This window comes from Gaeumannomyces tritici (genome assembly GCF_000145635.1).
Source record: "Gaeumannomyces tritici R3-111a-1 unplaced genomic scaffold supercont2.6, whole genome shotgun sequence".
NCBI classification, from domain to species: Eukaryota; Fungi; Ascomycota; class Sordariomycetes; order Magnaporthales; family Magnaporthaceae; genus Gaeumannomyces; species Gaeumannomyces tritici.
The window spans coordinates 1,589,488-1,605,778 of NW_008804550.1; the positions used below are offsets into that span (position 1 = coordinate 1,589,488).

The window sequence follows — 16,291 nt, forward strand, 5'->3', positions numbered from 1 at the left end:
GGTGGAGCGCCACCTAAGCCACCGACGCCACATATCACGCCACACAGTGCTTTGCTCAGCTCTCGGTCTCCGATCTCTCACGCCCGAGCCCCTGAATTGTTGTCGCCCTTCGCCTTGGTTGCCCAGCCATACCCAGCATTTGCATGTATTTATTTGACATCATTACAACCTCCTTTAGGCAAACTCATCGCAGAGCTGATCGCCGGTGACTCATTCCTAGCAAGCTCGCCAGCATGATGCTACATCGGTTGTTCCTTCCGGCTACCAGTTAGAGTGAGACCGGGAGAAGCCGACATCCTAAGACAAGATGACCAACCTTTTCCCTTTGTGTCTGCCCTACATCAGTCTCCGCGGAGTCTTGTAGGCCCTTTTACATGCTCTTGATATATCAAAGTCGGGTAAGTCTCATGGATCTCGTTACATTCATATCATACAATTACAAACTCCTCGTCCTGCGCCCCTTCTCTCGCCAATGCCTCTCCATCCACGACACCGTAGACATAGCATTCACCAATCAGCTTCCAGGTAGCGTCCTCCTCTTTCTCTTCCCCAATCTCTGTCTCGCCCCCAACCCGCCGGAGGATGAATGGTGTCGTTCCACCGTACAGTGCCACCACCACATCGCCCGGCAGCATCTCGCCTGGCCCGATAACATAGCTACCCTTGGAGGCAGTAATAGCAAAGCGACGGTTCCGCGTCGCTAGCGTAGCCTTGTGGCACCACCGAAACGCATCGCCTCCGGCGGCAATCTGTTGTAGTTCGGGTGTCACAACCTTGGCCGCCCGCGAGCCCAGGGCACGGACGAGGTACGCGGCGCCGTCTGCCAGGCATTGGTTTGCCGGGACCACAAAGCCGGCGCTGCTGTTGCTGAGCGTCTGGGTGAGCGCCAGGAAGGCCGCGTCTCCGTTGGTGGCGCTGCACCGACGCTCCAGGCCGAATCGCGCGTCTCCGTGGCCGCACATGTCGCGCCAGAGGGCCTCGAGCGGCAGCCGCGCCGAGGGGCCGTGCCATATCCCAAAGGCGCCCCCGTAAAAGATCCACGAGACGCAATCCAGGGTGTCAACCCGGAGCCCGCGGATGTGCAGCCGGCCCCGGGGGGCGTCGATGCGGAGCCGCGGCAGAGAGTCCCCGGCCGCCCACTTGATGGTAGGGCGGAGCATATGCCGCGCCGGGCGGCGCCAGTCAGGCACCCATGAGGGCAGGCCTAGATCCTTTTCCTGTATCCGCAGCGACAGGGCCGGTACTTCGTAGCATGTCGACAGTAGCAGCAGCGAGTCTGTGCCCTCGAGCTCCCGGATGGCTAGGTCGTAAAAAACATCCTTAACCGGGCGGCTGTAGTCGGCCTTGATTTCAACGAGCGCTGGGCTCCCAGCACATTTGCTAAAATGCCCCAAGAAGGCGTATACGTGGTCGCGCGGGTCCCCAGCCTGCAGATGGCGGGCGCGTTGGAGCTGGTAGATGAAGTTCGCACGGTTGTCAGTAACCGGGCAGTCGCCCAAACTCATGCCCTCGTCATCGATGCGCCGGGTGAAACGGCGATACAAGTAACGAATGCTAGGTGTTAGGACACGGAAGCGTGACCTCAGATAGTGAAACTTTAGGTTGAGGACGTCAGCAACGCTCGAAAGCACCTCCCAATCCAGCTCTTCGTCCCCCCAATGCAGTGTGGCCGGGGTGGCAGTGCCTATTCGGCTTATCAGCATGTCCATGTCGTACAAACTGCATGATCGCATATATCAGAAGCGAGAGAACCAACCTATCTCCTGTACTATCCATATGCGGCCAAACCAAGGCAGCTTGGTCAGCTTCGAGAGCGGCACCCACGCGTGCCCGTCCTGCTGCTCGAGGCCCTCCGAGTGCGCCTGCTGAAAGGCACCGTGCTTCTCCTCGTCGGTGAAGACGCCGTGAAGGCGATGGACCGTCTCCACGGCCGCGCGCGCGAAGCCGTCGCGGTCGGGCCCCAGCCAGACGAGCACGTGGCGAGCGCCCTTGAAGATGCGGTTCATCAGGTTGACCTGCTGGCTGCGCTCCGCCACGTCGTCCTGGTTGATGCAGACCTGGTCGGCCCAGAGCCTCCGCGGCCTGTCGGGATGCCGCATGCGCCGCAGGGCGTCGCGGATGCTGCTCGTCATGGGCAGCGGCCGCCCGTCGCACCGCATCTGGGCGCTGCGCGTGCCGGAGCCCCAGACGTACGAGATGGCCTCGAATTCCGGCCGGGCGTCCAGGCTCTCGAACTCGAGGCTGCCGGTCAGCGGCTCGCCGCCCACGCCCGGCTCCAGGGTGAGGATGCGGATGGAACAGCCGTCGCTGAAGGGGGCGTACTCGTAACGGGGGCCATCACGCTCGCTCAATTCGGCCTGGGGAGCGGCCAGCTCCGAGGCCATAGGCGATGGTGGCGCAGCAGAAGGAGATAATGAAGGCGGTGATTGCGACGAATAGCAGCAGGTCTGATGGCGTCGACAGGGGTAGCGACGCCAACGGTCGGGGCTGTGTCGTTGGTGACACTTCTTGACCTCGGCTGATGCGGGCCGGAAGCGGCTCCGATTGCCCTCCGCTAGCGCGGGAATCCTGCAAGTGGCCTTGGGCGCGATAACTCTTAGCATAAGCCGCCAAAACGCGAAACTAGCAGGCAGCCGACATCGACGCACCGATTGCATTGCTGATCAAGATTACGACAGCTTGAGGCTTTTGGCCCAGCTTGGAGTTTGTCGGATTTGTTCATTGATGGGCGCAATTTCCCCATCTTCATGGCGGCCTGCCAGCATTTTAGGCAGCCATTTGCGGGCCATGGTCGGTCATCGCGATCGGTTAAGCCAAACCGCACACATTCGAGCGAGGTGGTGTGGCTGGCAGGGTTAGGGTATGCAGACCGAACCAGCGGCATGAGCTCAACTGCTTTTAGTATATCGAAAAGCCAGCATCTAGTAGTTTCCTTTCCTTGGCTGATAACTGTGGACTGGCATCTGCAAAGTGTCACGATACAGAGGGCGGCAGAGAGGCAATGATTGGAATACCCGTGATCTAGAGAAGGAAAAAGCTATCAAAAGGTAGGGAAGGAAAGGAAAACACTCGTATTTGCATGGCGGGGCGGAGATGCCCAAATAGGGTTTGCCCCGCCCTAGGAACCCAAGCAGCCCAACCAAGCGAGATGGGCTGTTGACGTTTTGGAGTTGGTCGTTTCCTGGAGGCTTGGATGTAGCTTGCTCCTGCTCTTATATGCGTCTGGGCATGATTTGATTCACTGTATATATCTTTCTTCTTTGCTTTAAGATTCATCACAGTGCATACTTAGAGAAGACAAGCCGAGAGGGAAGCATGAAAATATGCATACGCGCATCTCAATACAAATATGTCATGTACTATGACAAGCCGCTTTAACCAAACAAAGCCGAAGTTCAGGACCCTCCAAGCCCTTTTTTCATACAGAGAAAATGTGTCTGATTTTAGAGGAATCTAAAAACATGTCTTTGAGGTTCCTGACCCAGCCAGCGAAGCCTGGTCCCCTTCTCCTAACTTTTTCAGGAATTGTTCTCTAGCTGCCGCTTTGATCTTCTCCCACTCCTCTTCCGTACAATCCTCCTCCACGATGATTTGATATTTTACCCCCTCAATCTCCAAGGCCCGCAGCCTCTTGGCATACTCGGCATCCGCACCTCGTTCGATCAGCAGGTCGGCAACTTCGTCATGGCCGCCCGCCCTAGCCGCACACAACGGCGTCAACCCGCCCCCCGTCTCGGCATTCACCTCTGCCCCGGCGTCCAGCAGCACCAGCGCGGCTGCGCGGTCGCCCGCCTGCGCCGCCAGGTGCAGCGGGGTCTCGGCTCTCGCGTTGCGCGACGACACGGCGCCCCCGGGCGACCTCTCCTCGAGCAGCCGGACAGCCAGCCGGAGCATCGCCGGCGGGGTCCCGTTCTCGACCAGGGCGTGCAGGATCGTGTCCCGGTCGCCCGAAATGGTGGCGCCGGCGTCCAGCAGCGCGCGCGCGACGTCCTCGAGGCCGCGCGCCAGCGCCCAGCCGAGCGGCAGCCCGCCGTTTCTGCCGGGGGCGTCGACGGCGGCGCCGGCGCGGAGCAGCTCCCGCACGGCCTCGGCGCCGCCGTCCTCGCCCTCGATGATGGCGGCCGTCAGCGCCGTGTCGCCCGAATCCATGCGCTGCTCCGGGTCAGCGCCGGCCTCGACCAGCGGCGCGACGAGCGCGGACGGGCGGCTGCCCACCGCGGCGGTCATGAGTGGTGTGACCCCTCGGTCGCCGGGCTTGTTCGGGTCGGCACCCAGGGACAGGAGCTGCAGCGCCGCGGCGACGTTTTCCTGGCCTAGGGCCCAGTTCAGCGGGGTGCCGCCGCTATCGTCGAGGGCGTTTACGTCTACGCCGTTTCTAACCAGGCTGGCGATAACTGCCGGATTTCCGATGCCGATGGCCTGCCTGAGTATGGTTCTTGTCGATGTCGGGCCCGGCGGCTGCTTGAGGTCGGCACCGTAACCGACCAGGAGATCAATGAGCTCGGTGTGTCCCTCGACACAGGCCGTAAAGAGCGGAGAGCCATAAGTTGGCAGCCTCAAATTGATGCATTTCGATAGCAGGTCGTGGTCTTCCGCCTTGAGTTCCTCGAGAAGGGCCTTTGTGAGCTCCAGACTCCCGTGGTAGACTGCTACATGGAGAGACGACATTGCGATGCATGGGGGTGGCGCGCCCTTGGTGCGAATATTCAATGTCAAGTATTTGAACTCTGGAAGGATTCAGAGATGGGTTGAAAGCACAGCCTGCCCTTCATCTCCGCAGCGGCTGAAAGCAAGCAACTTGCGTCTAGCCATCTTATGAAATCCATATCAGGGAATTTGATTGGCAATCTCTTACCGCGGTCGTCGCATTACTGCTGCCTAATCGTAGATCAAGGCTTGAGGATTTACAAGCGTCGTTGTCTCGATAGCCTTGCGGACCAACAAGAACCTACAAAAAGAAATTGGCGACTTTCTTTCGCGCAACCCGCCTCTTCCCCAGTCTTGTTCAGGAACCGCTCTACCACCATCACCATGTACTCACCACTGGACGAAACTGCCCGTCAAATCCGGCTTCTTCGGCTCTATCCTGCGGGCCCAGACGATAGCCTAGAGGTTGAGATTTATATCAGCTCACTTGAGGAGAACCCGGTATATGAGGCGCTGTCCTATGTCTGGGGAGATCCCAGCGAGAATCCCGACAGCGAACCCACAGAAATCTGCATTCGCGGCACAGGGAAATGGACTGTCACACCCAACCTCCGCGGCGCCCTCACCACGCTCCGACATCAGACAACGGAGCCCCGGACGCTCTGGGTCGATGCGCTGTGCATCGACCAGAGCAACAAGAACGAGCGGAGCAGCCAGGTGCGCGTGATGCGGGACATCTACGCCCAGGCGTCACGCGTCGTCGTCTGGCTCGGCTCGGGCCGCCGCGGGCCCGAGGTCCGCGAGGCCGTCGAGCTCTTCACGGGGGAGGCCGACGATGTGCACTGGAGCGACCCGCGCGTGCACGGGCACACCATGGGCGCGCTGTTCCTGCTGCTCGTGCACAAGTGGTGGCTGCGCATCTGGACGCTACAGGAGGCCGTGGTGGCGCGCCGCGTCGTCTTCGTCCAGGACGGCCTCGAGATCGAGGGGGACCTGATGCGCCGGCTGCGCGAGCGGTGCAACCGGCACCACGCCGACGGCTGCTGCTACCCGGCGGCCGCGGCGGTGGAGGACGGCCCGGCCGGCAGGAGCTCGAACGAGGAGATCCACGGGCACATGAGCCTGCATTTTGAGAAGCTGGGCGCCGTTGTCGAGATGCAGCGGCAGATGGGAGACCCGCGGCGCTCGGCCGCGCTGGACCTACCCACGGTCGCGTCCAGGTCTAGGGGGAGGGACGCGACTGATCCGCGGGACAAAGTGTATGGCGTCCTGGGCCTCTGCGCCGGCGTCTCGACCGACTGGGTCGACTACAACCTCAGCATCGAGGACACCTACATCACGGCGGCCAGGGAGTCGATACGGCTTTCGGGCATGCTTGACGTATTGTCTCACGCGTTCCCGGAGACAGAGCACAATAACGACGACGACGAGCGCCACTTCCCTCCCGCGGATGAACGAGTGCCAAGCCAGGTCTCTGTTCCGACCTGGGTCCCCGACTGGAGTCGCAAGTACCTCCAGGTCCAGAACCTGCTGGTCGTGTGGGACTATGTGCACCCCATCCGGCAAAGCTGGGCAGCTTGCGGCAAACACCTCGCCCAGGTCGACATGATCCCGAAGGGCGCCCCGGTCCCCCGCGCCCTGGCCGTGTCCGGCCTGATGTTGGACACAATCGAGCGCATCGGCAGGCCGCGCATCTGGTGGCACCAGGGCGACGAGAAGATCTTTGCCGCCTGGAGGAAGCTGTCCGGGGTAGACAGGGACCCGCTGGCGGGCTACCCGGCCGGCGGCTCGGTGCTGGACGCGTACTGGAGGACGCTGTGCCTGGACAAGAGCCACCAGGAGGCCGACGAGGACAAGACCTTCCAGGAGGCCGACGGCGGGCGGGATGCCTTTTTCCACGGCGAGTGGTGGTTCAAGCAGATGCTGACCGCGCGGGACCTCCCCGACCCGCGCGGCGAGGCCACCAGCTACCGCCAGACCATGTACGACCAGCACATCAGGAACCGCACCGTCGGCAGGGCCTTTTTCGTCTCGGCCAGGGGGTACTTTGGCCTGGCGCCGGCCGGCGCGGTTTCGGGGGACTGCATATACGTGCTGGCCGGCGGTCGACCCGCCTACGTTTTGCGCCCCTTGGAGGTGCCGACCCCCCAAGGCGACTGCGACTCGGTCCCAGCCATGACGCTGGTGGGTGAGTGTTACGTCCAAGGGATCATGCGAGGAGAAGCTGTTAAAGAGGTTGACGAGGGTACACGCAAGTTTGAGCCGATGGTCTTGCTGTGATGGTAGGATATTTTGCCATGTTCTGCTTAATAGGACAAGGGAAATACGAACCTGTTCCGTAGTGTATCCGTGATGGCAATCTTGTGGCGAAATAGACACAAGCATAAGGGAAACCAATGCTGAGTGATATTTCGTAGCTACAAAACGGAGTGCTGGGCACCGCTACGTCAGCCCTCTTCGGCAGCCCCTTGCTTCCCCAGCACTCGAAGCAGAGCTTTTCCCCTTGATTCGGTCACTCTGTGGGACTGTGTCCGATATTGCGGCCTCTGAGCAGCACGCCGGCGAAAATCGCGGCTGTTGACCAGGGCACAACGAGACAGAAAGATGTTGCTTGCTCTGTCACATCTGTTGGGCAAGCTGTTGGAAAGACCTGGCACATCCGCCCATACCTAGTTAGGGTGTAGGGCCCAATCGACCCAACAGCAACAGCAGCACTCTTGGGGCCGACTGTTTGCCCGTTGGTCGATACCAAACCTCACAACACCCATTCGCATATTTGCGCTGCTCTCACGTCCCTTTTAACAATGGCCTCTGGATTTAGCCAAATTGGCCAAAAACGCCCTCACCTCGCCAAAACCCATGTGATTCCATTCCAGGACCACGCCGGCAACCCCGCGCTCACCACGTGGAGCGGCCTTGCAAGCTGCCCGCTGCCCTACCTTTACAGCTTCAGCATTTACCTTACCCACCCCGCCGTTCGCCCCAACGCGCCCGACTCGATGGACTCCGCGAGGCTGCTGTGCGACACAATCATTAGAGACTCGTCCGAGTCCGATTAGTTCCGCCTCGACATGTACTTCCTCCCCAACGGCACCTGGGACGACTGTATGCGCCACTACCGCACCGAGCGCGACGCCCGTGGCAGCTACACCACCCAGGCCGAGGCCGCCGAAAGCAGCGCCGCCGCCAAATCCACCGCCGAAACGGCCAGGATCCCCGGTCTGGTACCCTCGTACGCGCGGCATGATATGGAACGTTTTGAATACCACGCCGTTATATACATCTGCGATGCCGACGATTGGCGCGGTGGCGATAACGAAACCATAACGCGCCTCGAGTTCGAGCCGCTGTCCCGGGAAGACTACGAGCGCTACAACAAGTGCCCCGACGGCGGAGGGCACGAACCCGACGTGCTTCCCGAGACGGCGGTCGTTGTCGAAGCAATCTCGAGACTTAGCCCCGGTTTCGAAAAACCGACCCCAGCCCGGCCTAGGCAGGCTGGGTTTGCCGGAACGTCGACGGAAATGCACCACATGTCCGCTGGGATGCGTGAGAGGGTTCCCTATGAGCATGATGGCGCAAGCGAGTGGCTTATTGCTAGGGACAATGGCTGGACTCATTGGTAAACAACGGTGGAGATGCATATCTTAAAAGTCCATTTTTTTCTTTTTTCTTTTTTCTTGTTACTCTTTTTGCTCGAGCTCCGGGTGGGTAGAGATTAAAGGTGCCCGCTCCTGTGCGGCTGTTAAAGGCTCTCGGAGCGGCCCCCCGATGGATGTGTGTACAGCATGCTTGTCCCGCTCCATGGTTGGGGCTCGTTTTACCATAAGAGGAAATGGCGTACTCCCCTACTCGATTGATGCCCTAGCTACGACAAGTCTGTATAGGTATGGGGTGTGGGGTCTCCCGGCGCCTCTAGGTACCTACTCGACGTACGTCGTGTAACCACGCAAGCCTAACCGTTGACCGGTCAGCCAATGACCCGCGGCAATAGGCATAGACTGCGAGCGCCTGGATATTTCGGCGGCGGCGACAGTGTTCTAGGTTTCCACAATGTAAATGAGAGGAAGGCCGGGCTTTTGCCTGGCAACCCTTGGCTTTGAAGACGTAGCTACTCTACCGATCCTGACTAAATGGTATATACAAGCAGGCTGCCCAGTCTGTTGCTGGACAACGGGAGTTGCATGCGCGATTAAACGAATAAGTACCACATTTGCTATATCAATCTCTCCTCCGAAAACAATTCAAGCCACCCAAAAAAAGACTTTTGTCAAGCATACACACACCACCTTAGTAGGTGTAGCGGAACCGCTTGTTCTCCTTGTCGGTCATGCGGGCCCAGATCTCGGGCTCCATAAAGGCGTCCTCGGTCTCGGACTCGGAGCTGTTGCGCTTCTTGTTCTGCCAGACGTAGTAGAGGAACAGGCAGAAGGTGGTGAGGGCGCAGCCGGCCTGCGTGCCCATGACGGCCAGCTTGGCGGGGCGGTAGTCCGGCGCGTCCTTGGCCTGGAACGTCTGCGGACCGATGATGTTGCCGAGCGAGAAGGAGCCGCTGATGACGGCGGCCGCGAAGGCGCGCTTTGTGGCGCCGCCGAAGTTGGCGGCGGTCCACTGGAGAGGGAGAGGGGCTTGTTAGCCTGCTTGCCCACTTTGCTTTATCGGAGAGCATTCCAAAAGAGAATCGGACTTACGGCGTAGAAGATGGCCAAGGGGGCGACCACGGCGTTGACGAGGTAGATGCCGGCCAGGATGCCCGAGCGGTTGCTCGTGGGCAGGAACGACATGAGGGCGCCACCGGTGACCCTGTGATTATGATTGGGATTGTTAGTTTCATCAAGTCCAAATACCAGAGACAAGAAGGGCAAAAGCGTACGCAGGGATGATGCAGCCGATGATCCAAGCCCAACGGTGCGACTGGTGGCGAATACCATATCCGACCAGAAGCGTGAAGAAGATGCTGACAACACCCGAGGGCATGTTCATCAGAGCAGCCGTCTTGGGATCATAACCAAGGTTGCGGATGAGCGTGGCCGAGTAGGTGGTGATAACACCGCTCGAAACGGAGAGCTGAAATGGGTCGTTAGTGTGCTGTTACTTGATGGCTCGAGTAAGATGATGAAAACATACCAGAATAACCGACAGCAGCATGAGGTACAGCTGCGGGTCCATGAGGGCCTCGAGGATCTCCCTGGGGCGGAACTGGCGGCTCTGGATGCCGGTCTGGTTCACGCTGACGTGCTTGAGGAGCGCGACCTTCTCGCCGTCGGAGAGCCAGGTGGCCTGCATGGGGGTGTCGGGGAGGAAGAAGAAGGTGAAGAGGCCGATGGCGACGGTGATGCAGCCCAGGGCCACAAACATGGCGCGCCAGCCCGTCAGCGTGGGGCCGTTGGGGTCGACGTGCTGGAAGCCGTAGGAGACGGCGCCGCCGACGATCTGGCCCAGGCCCAGGCCCGAGTACCAGAAGGAGAAGCGGGGGGCCTGCTCGGACTTGGTGTACCACTGGCTGCTGATGAGCATGAGCGAGGGCGCGATGGTGGCCTCAAACATGCCCAGGAAGATGCGCGACACCAGCAGGGTCTGGTAGTTGAAGGCAGCGGCACCGCAGGCGGTGGCGGTGCCCCAGAAGATGACGTTGGCACCAAGCCATTTGGCAGCGGGGAAAAACTGCAGGAAGTAGACTGTTGTGTGACGAAGTACGAGATACCAAATGATTAGAAGACGGGCCGGTTGCCCCGAGTGTTTCAGGGACAGGAGTAGGAGCAGACATGAGGCAAACAGAAAAAGAAAAGGTTGTGCTACTCACTGTTGGGGATCTCGAAACACAGCAGGCCAACGAAGAGGAAGGTTGCAATGTTGGAAAAGTCGTTGCCAACAAGTTTGAGGTCTTTTTGGATACCCATGACGGCGGCGTACTGAAGTGAGACAAAACCCCGGTGTTAGAACCAGCCAATGGTGTTTGTGTGTGACAGGTCGTTGGTGCTGGCCTCCCTCCCGCACTGTGATGACTTACATTGAGGATGACCTTGTCGAGGAACTGCATGGTGTAACAGCAGAACATCAGGGGCACGATGCGCCAGTCGATGCGGCGGCGGAGAGCCGCCAGGTCGACTCCCTCATGGGAGTCGGCACCGCGGTGGGCATCGAGGTACTTCCACGCCCCATCGACCTCGGAGGCGGCGGCTCCTTGGCCGGAGGGCTTGCCGTCGACGGGAGACTGGCTCGCGTCGAGCACCTGCTCCTTGGGCTCCTTGTCCCCGTTGGAAGACATGTTCCCCTTCACCTGTCCTTATTGCCCTATTGTGTGTACAAGGCAAGGGAGGAGGAGGGGTGTGAACGACGGCGCCAAAACCCGAAAAAGATCAACAAGAGGAGCCAAGGGGGTATCTCGGATAAGGGTTGAGTGGAAGCGAAAGTAAAAATTCAGAAAGCAACCATCGGTCGGATGTTGATCGGCAAGATGACCGGGCGGGTTATTCTAGGAAGGCCACGCGATGCTTCTGGAATGACCAGGAGTAGGCGGTCCGACAGCTTGGGAATGAGAGGAGACTAACAGAAAAGCCACGAGGCAGGAAGGCCACTCTGGTTAAAAAGGGGCAATGCTCTGCAACTTCTGCGTGGCCGAAGGGAATCCAGGGGGAATATTGGGTGGATGCCAATTACTGGCTGGGTGCCAAGGGGATGGGTATGTCTGGAAGAAGGAGAACGAAATAACAGAGGCAAGGGGGATGGCGTATCCAGACTCCTCCCTTGGTCCAACCCCAACATGGAGATACAGGCAGGTGTAAGACAAGCCTGGCACGGAGGATGGCCTGCCTTGGGCTCTGCTAGAGCTCGCCCGGGATAGGTCTCCAGCAAGTGATCGACAGCCACCAAGCCAGACCTGGCCAGGGTGGTTTCCCATCGATGAGCGGGGAGTTTAAACCGTAGAGCAAGGGGACGTCGATGTGGCTCAAGCATGGGGCCCTTGGGCCAAGAGCTTTTTTCCTTGTAGGCTTGGCATTCAGCACCCTGGAAAAACTGGCCGCGATACTGCGGGCCCCCTAAGCGACGGGCGGCAGAGCTCAGTCCTTTCCGTGTGCCCACCAAGTGCCCACCTCGGTCTGGAAGCCGACCCATGAAGGGATTTGTTGTGGCTGCACGGGAAAAACGAGAGGAGGGCCTGCTCGGGGTGGGGTGGGGAGGTGGGGAATGATGCGGTGATGGTGCCATAAACTTTTTGGACGCCAACGGACCAGCAGCCCACGAATGAATGCAGCGGGGAGCACAAGAAAAAAAAACTCTGAATTTGCAGCGGCGAACCTCCACTGCACAATGAATGCAACCAAGGTTTGTGATCCCTGGGACCTGTACGCGACTGCAACGTGTGATGTTTACCTAGCCACCAAACCCCCCGGGCTGGTGTTGCGGTTCCGTTTCCGTCTTTTTTGTATGTCGTTTCTTTTTTTCATGTCTCGCCCTGATACCCGCGCTTTCTTTTTCTCCATCCTCTTTCAGTTGAGCGGCCAAGATCAAAGCACTGCATTTGTCCGTGCCATCTCAGCTTGGGGTCCTGGCATTTCCTGGGCATTGGCCATCCATTGGCCGGGCGCCTTCCTGGACCGGCAATTGGAGTGGCGTCCAGACGGCGGGAGTACGGATGGAGAGCCGCAGACCTTTTTGATTTGAGCGAGACCCCTTGTCCCTGGCCCGCCCATTCATGTCGATGAGCCCCACCGGACAGGCAATCGTAGGACGGGAAGGCTTGGGAGGGTGTGCACCGTCTTTTGAGACCCTTTCTAGCGCACTTTCTGAGTGGACGGCCAGCCCCAACTACGGAGTCTCCCGTAGATGAGGCCCTTTTTACCCTTCCCCTGTCTTTTCCATCCCTTCGTCGCCTGTCTATCGTCTGTGGTGCCCCGTGAGACGCCAGTGACGCCCTCGCGTCTTGCTATCCCAGCTTGTCCCTCGGGCCACCGTCAAAGACGTCACAAAGCACCGTTGAAAAGGGGCGAGATCGACGATACTATCGACGGCAGCCAAGCCATAGGCCAGACTAGTGCCCAGCTAGTTAGCCCACGATTGCTGATGTCGGTCTCGGTGAAATCGAGGTGCAGAAGCAACTTTTCCGGCGTATCACTTCCTTTCTGCGCCGGTCTCGTTGCTTTTCCCTTGCGTTCCCTTGCAGTATCTCCTCATAAGATCCATGCATAGCCTAAAATAGGCCAGCTATGGCACCGATAGGGCAAGCGCTCGGCCAGGCGTCCTCCACTATCACTCCCCGGCTGAAGCGTGGGGGGGTCGCCTTGGGCGATGAACAGATGGACTGAGGGCATGCGACGTCGTCTGCTTGGGCACTGACTGCCCTAAGACCTCGGGCAGGCACAGGCCACAGCAGCTTGTAGCTTGTTTTCTGATCGGCATGTCCCATTCTCCCGGTAGTGGGATGGTTGGCTCGGTGTCGGTATGCGGCACAAGCTCTCAGCCTGCTCCTTGGTCCCAGTGGTCTCCCAGAGACGCCCGACGTTGCTGTCAGCTGTCGGCGGCCAATAACCTTACGAACCGTTCAAGGGAGCGATCGCTAGGTAGTCCCTGGTCCAGGGCGCAGGTGCCCTTGTCCTTGACCCTTGGACCAAGCCGTCGCACGTCTTGGGATGGAAGTTCAATCCATGCCTACCACCCTGAGTGGCTGGCGTCTGCGATATGTGCCCTCTTCATATCACCCGGAAAGCGCAGCCTCATCTCCGGAGCAAGAGGGTGCGCTGCAGCCACCCCCAGTCACCTCGATCCCGCCCCCCCTCTCCCTCTTGCTCCCCTGACCGGAACCAAGTTTGAAGGCCCCGTCTGAGAAAATTAGCCCTGCCAGCTTTGTCAATGGTCCATAGTCACCCCATTCACTTCCTGCTGCGCGCCACGACGGCTGGGGACCTGCATTGGACCCAAGTCTGGTGCAACGAGATGTAAACTTTGGAACCGAGCATCGTTTTTGCCTCCCGCCTCCTCCTCGTCGGCTTCACAACGGCGTAAATTTCCTCGGGTTTCACACGCCCCTTCTACCCTGTACATGGGATGCGGCGCCCGGAGAGAGGGGGCGTGGAGGAGCAAGGATTGGCGTCCAAAGATGCCTCCCGCGAGACCTTCTCAGATGCACCAAGTCCAGCAAAGGGGCGACGCTGATCTCTTGCCAGCCAGCTTCTTATATAGCCTTAAGCCTTAGCCCCGGCACCCAGATTCGTCTGCCGCGCTAGTTGCCCAGACTTGCCAGCAATGTTGTAGATCTTTCCTCCATCTCGCTGTCAGACACCCGCCCCTCCCTTCTGGTGCCCGGAACCGCGGTATTACCCGCGTGGTACATATCATCCCGAAGGGCCCCCAGGCTAGCGACCCCTGGAACACTAGACTCGGAGATCTCATCTCACGACGAGAACTGATAAACACCGGAACGGGTCCCATCCCCCAAGCCCTAAGACGGTCCCCAAGACGGCCCCAAGACGAAAGCGACAAGACCGGCAGCAGCGAACTAAGCAACCGCCAAGATGGGCTGGGTGGACAACGCAACCCCCGAGGTCGAGGCCATCTCCGACTACAAGCTCATCATCGCCATCTGCATCTTGATGTCGGTCGTCTCCATCAGTGTCGTGTGCGCGCGCCTCCACATCCGGCGCACCAACCATGGCCTCCGCGCCGACGATCACATGGCGACCCTGTCCATGTTCTTCGCCCTGCTCTACTCCATCATCTGCATTGTCCAGACGAAGTACGGCCTCGGCCTGCCCATAGCGCTGCGGCCCAAGCCCAACCTGATCCCTTATACGCGCTGGAACTTTGGGGGAAGGCCCATCTACCAGATGGGCATCAGCTTCTTCAAGGTCGCCCTGCTCATCAGCTACCTTCGCCTGTTCCAGGGCACCTCGCACCGGGGATACCGCGCCGCCGTCTGGATCACCATCGTGGCCGTCGTGCTCGGCCACCTCGGCTGTTCGCTGTCTCTCGTGCTGGCTTGCAACCCGGTCTACAAGTCGTGGGAGCCGCTGACGCCGGGCACGTGTCTGCCGCCGGGGCCCAGCTTCACCGGATACGCCATCGTCACCATTGTGTCCGACATTGCCGTCACCATCATCCCGCTGCCTGTGCTCATCAAGCTCAACGTCAACCTCTCCAAGAAGATTGGTCTTGTCGTCATCTTCGTTCTGGGTATCTTTACCACCATCTGCTCGGTCCTGCGCTACCTGCAGATCGACAGGATCCAGTTTGGCGATGGCAACTCCACCATGCTAGTGCTTTGGGGCGTTATTGAGTTTAATGTTGGCGTACGTTTCTACCTTTCCTTTTTTTTATTTTTTATTTTATTTTATAGCCTAGCATGTGCATGCGCATGCGCCATCTCCATACTAACACGCCTTTTGGCATGCAGAACATCGTCTCGTCCCTCCCATTCCTCGCGCCCGTGTTCCTGCGCCGGGCCAAAGAGTACCGCTCCCGCTACCAACAGGGCTCGGCCGGCCCGAGCGGCAGCGGGCGCAGCGGACGCAACCGAGGCGGCAGCCAGAAGCTCAACAGCTTCGGCGGCGGCGGTGGCGGTGGAGGCAGCAAGCCCTTCTACAAGACGGACGAGTCGTACATGCTCGACACGGTGGTCGACAATACCAGCAGCAGCGACAACAAGAAGGGCCAAGGCAACAGGGATGGGATCTCGTCGGCGGCGTCGAGCCCCCCGCCCACCACACTCCAGAACAGGAGTGAGGAGGAGATCCTCAAGGGCTCCTCGGCGGCGGCAGCGCACAGCGACGACCTCAACACGCAGTCCCAAGGTCACGAGCGCGGCAACAGCGGCATCATGAAGTCAGTCACGTACAGCGTGCGCGTCGACAAGGACCAGGACGGGTACAACACCCCCGGCCGTGCGCGGTAAAAAAAACAAAAAAAAACGGCTGCTTTGCGCTTGATGTTTCGGCGGGCGGGTATTTGCTTTTGGGATGCCCCGACTACCTACATAGTTTATTTCGTATGTTTTAGCCGATTACGATTGTGCGATACCCAAGGCCAACTCTGGCCACAAAACGAAAAGCGAGCCGGACAATATCTCTTCAGGTAGGTGTTATAGCGTACATAGATAGTCACGAAAACCCAGATTATAGTTGTGTATAATTGTAAATAAACCCATCTTGAAACACGCTGGCAGTGTTTCTGGCAGGAACCCTTTACGAGCTCGCAGTATACCTGTAATATTTTCAACCGTGTACAACCCCCGAGGAACCCCCGATAATAGCACACAAACCAAAACATCACAAAAGGTCGGCCTCGTCAAACTCAATCTGGGGACTGCGTCGGCTCAGCAGAGGGCTCTGGTCCGTGATGCGGTCCCATTCGTGGGCGTCCAAACAGGCACGTCTTGAGGCAAGGACGGCGGGGCGCGCCCTGCGCACCACGGCGGTCTCGTAGCGATCCAGGGCCGCTCGGATCTCTGCCGGCGACGAGTCCCCGCCGATGAGGTGTGGTTGAAGGACAGTCTCGACGAGGTCGGCAACGTCCAATACCGCGTGGTTGGCACCCTCTCCCCTGTCTGTAGGGCAGGAAGAAAAAATCGAGGGAGCAAAGAAAATTCACATCGCTTGATTAGCCGAAAACACAAAAGCAGGGGGGGGGGGGGGTCGGGGGGTCGGTCGGT

At 59.3% G+C, this 16,291-nt stretch overlaps 5 protein-coding genes across 6 annotated transcripts; 2 read left to right on the forward strand and 3 right to left on the reverse strand.

Moving 5' to 3' along the window:
* Positions 1-10: 10 nt before the first annotated feature.
* GGTG_10911 lies at positions 11-2,801 on the reverse strand. 2 transcript variants are annotated; one of them, XM_009228790.1, is made up of 3 exons: positions 2,649-2,801; positions 1,757-2,579; positions 134-1,684 (listed from the first exon to the last, which is right to left on the reverse strand). In XM_009228790.1, the coding sequence occupies exons 1-3, from the start codon at positions 2,655-2,657 to the stop codon at positions 429-431; spliced, it is 2,088 nt and encodes a 695-aa protein (XP_009227054.1). In that variant the 5' UTR covers positions 2,658-2,801; the 3' UTR covers positions 134-428. The 2 variants fall into 2 exon arrangements, with proteins under 2 accessions (XP_009227053.1, XP_009227054.1); XM_009228789.1 differs by having other exon boundaries at positions 11-1,719; positions 1,825-2,689.
* Positions 2,802-3,453: 652 nt separating this feature from the next.
* On the reverse strand, positions 3,454-4,748 carry GGTG_10912 (hypothetical protein; the record flags this gene model as incomplete). Its single annotated transcript, XM_009228791.1, has 1 exon — positions 3,454-4,748. Exon 1 carries the CDS (start codon positions 4,666-4,668, stop codon positions 3,454-3,456), a length of 1,215 nt encoding a protein of 404 aa, XP_009227055.1. The 5' UTR covers positions 4,669-4,748.
* Positions 4,749-5,031: 283 nt separating this feature from the next.
* Positions 5,032-8,273, forward strand: GGTG_10913 (hypothetical protein; the record flags this gene model as incomplete). Its single annotated transcript, XM_009228792.1, has 2 exons — positions 5,032-6,831; positions 7,707-8,273. 2 exons carry the CDS (start codon positions 5,032-5,034, stop codon positions 8,271-8,273), a joined length of 2,367 nt encoding a protein of 788 aa, XP_009227056.1.
* A 413-nt stretch (positions 8,274-8,686) lies between these two features.
* Positions 8,687-11,631, reverse strand: GGTG_10914 (allantoate permease). Its single transcript, XM_009228793.1, has 6 exons — positions 10,658-11,631; positions 10,451-10,559; positions 9,775-10,325; positions 9,521-9,714; positions 9,339-9,450; positions 8,687-9,258 (listed from the first exon to the last, which is right to left on the reverse strand). Exons 1-6 carry the CDS (start codon positions 10,913-10,915, stop codon positions 8,938-8,940), a joined length of 1,545 nt encoding a protein of 514 aa, XP_009227057.1. The 5' UTR covers positions 10,916-11,631; the 3' UTR covers positions 8,687-8,937.
* A 1,893-nt stretch (positions 11,632-13,524) lies between these two features.
* GGTG_10915 (hypothetical protein) lies at positions 13,525-15,890 on the forward strand. The gene is made up of 2 exons (XM_009228794.1): positions 13,525-14,933; positions 15,038-15,890. Exons 1-2 carry the CDS (start codon positions 14,160-14,162, stop codon positions 15,533-15,535), a joined length of 1,272 nt encoding a protein of 423 aa, XP_009227058.1. The 5' UTR covers positions 13,525-14,159; the 3' UTR covers positions 15,536-15,890.
* Positions 15,891-16,291: the final 401 nt, after the last annotated feature.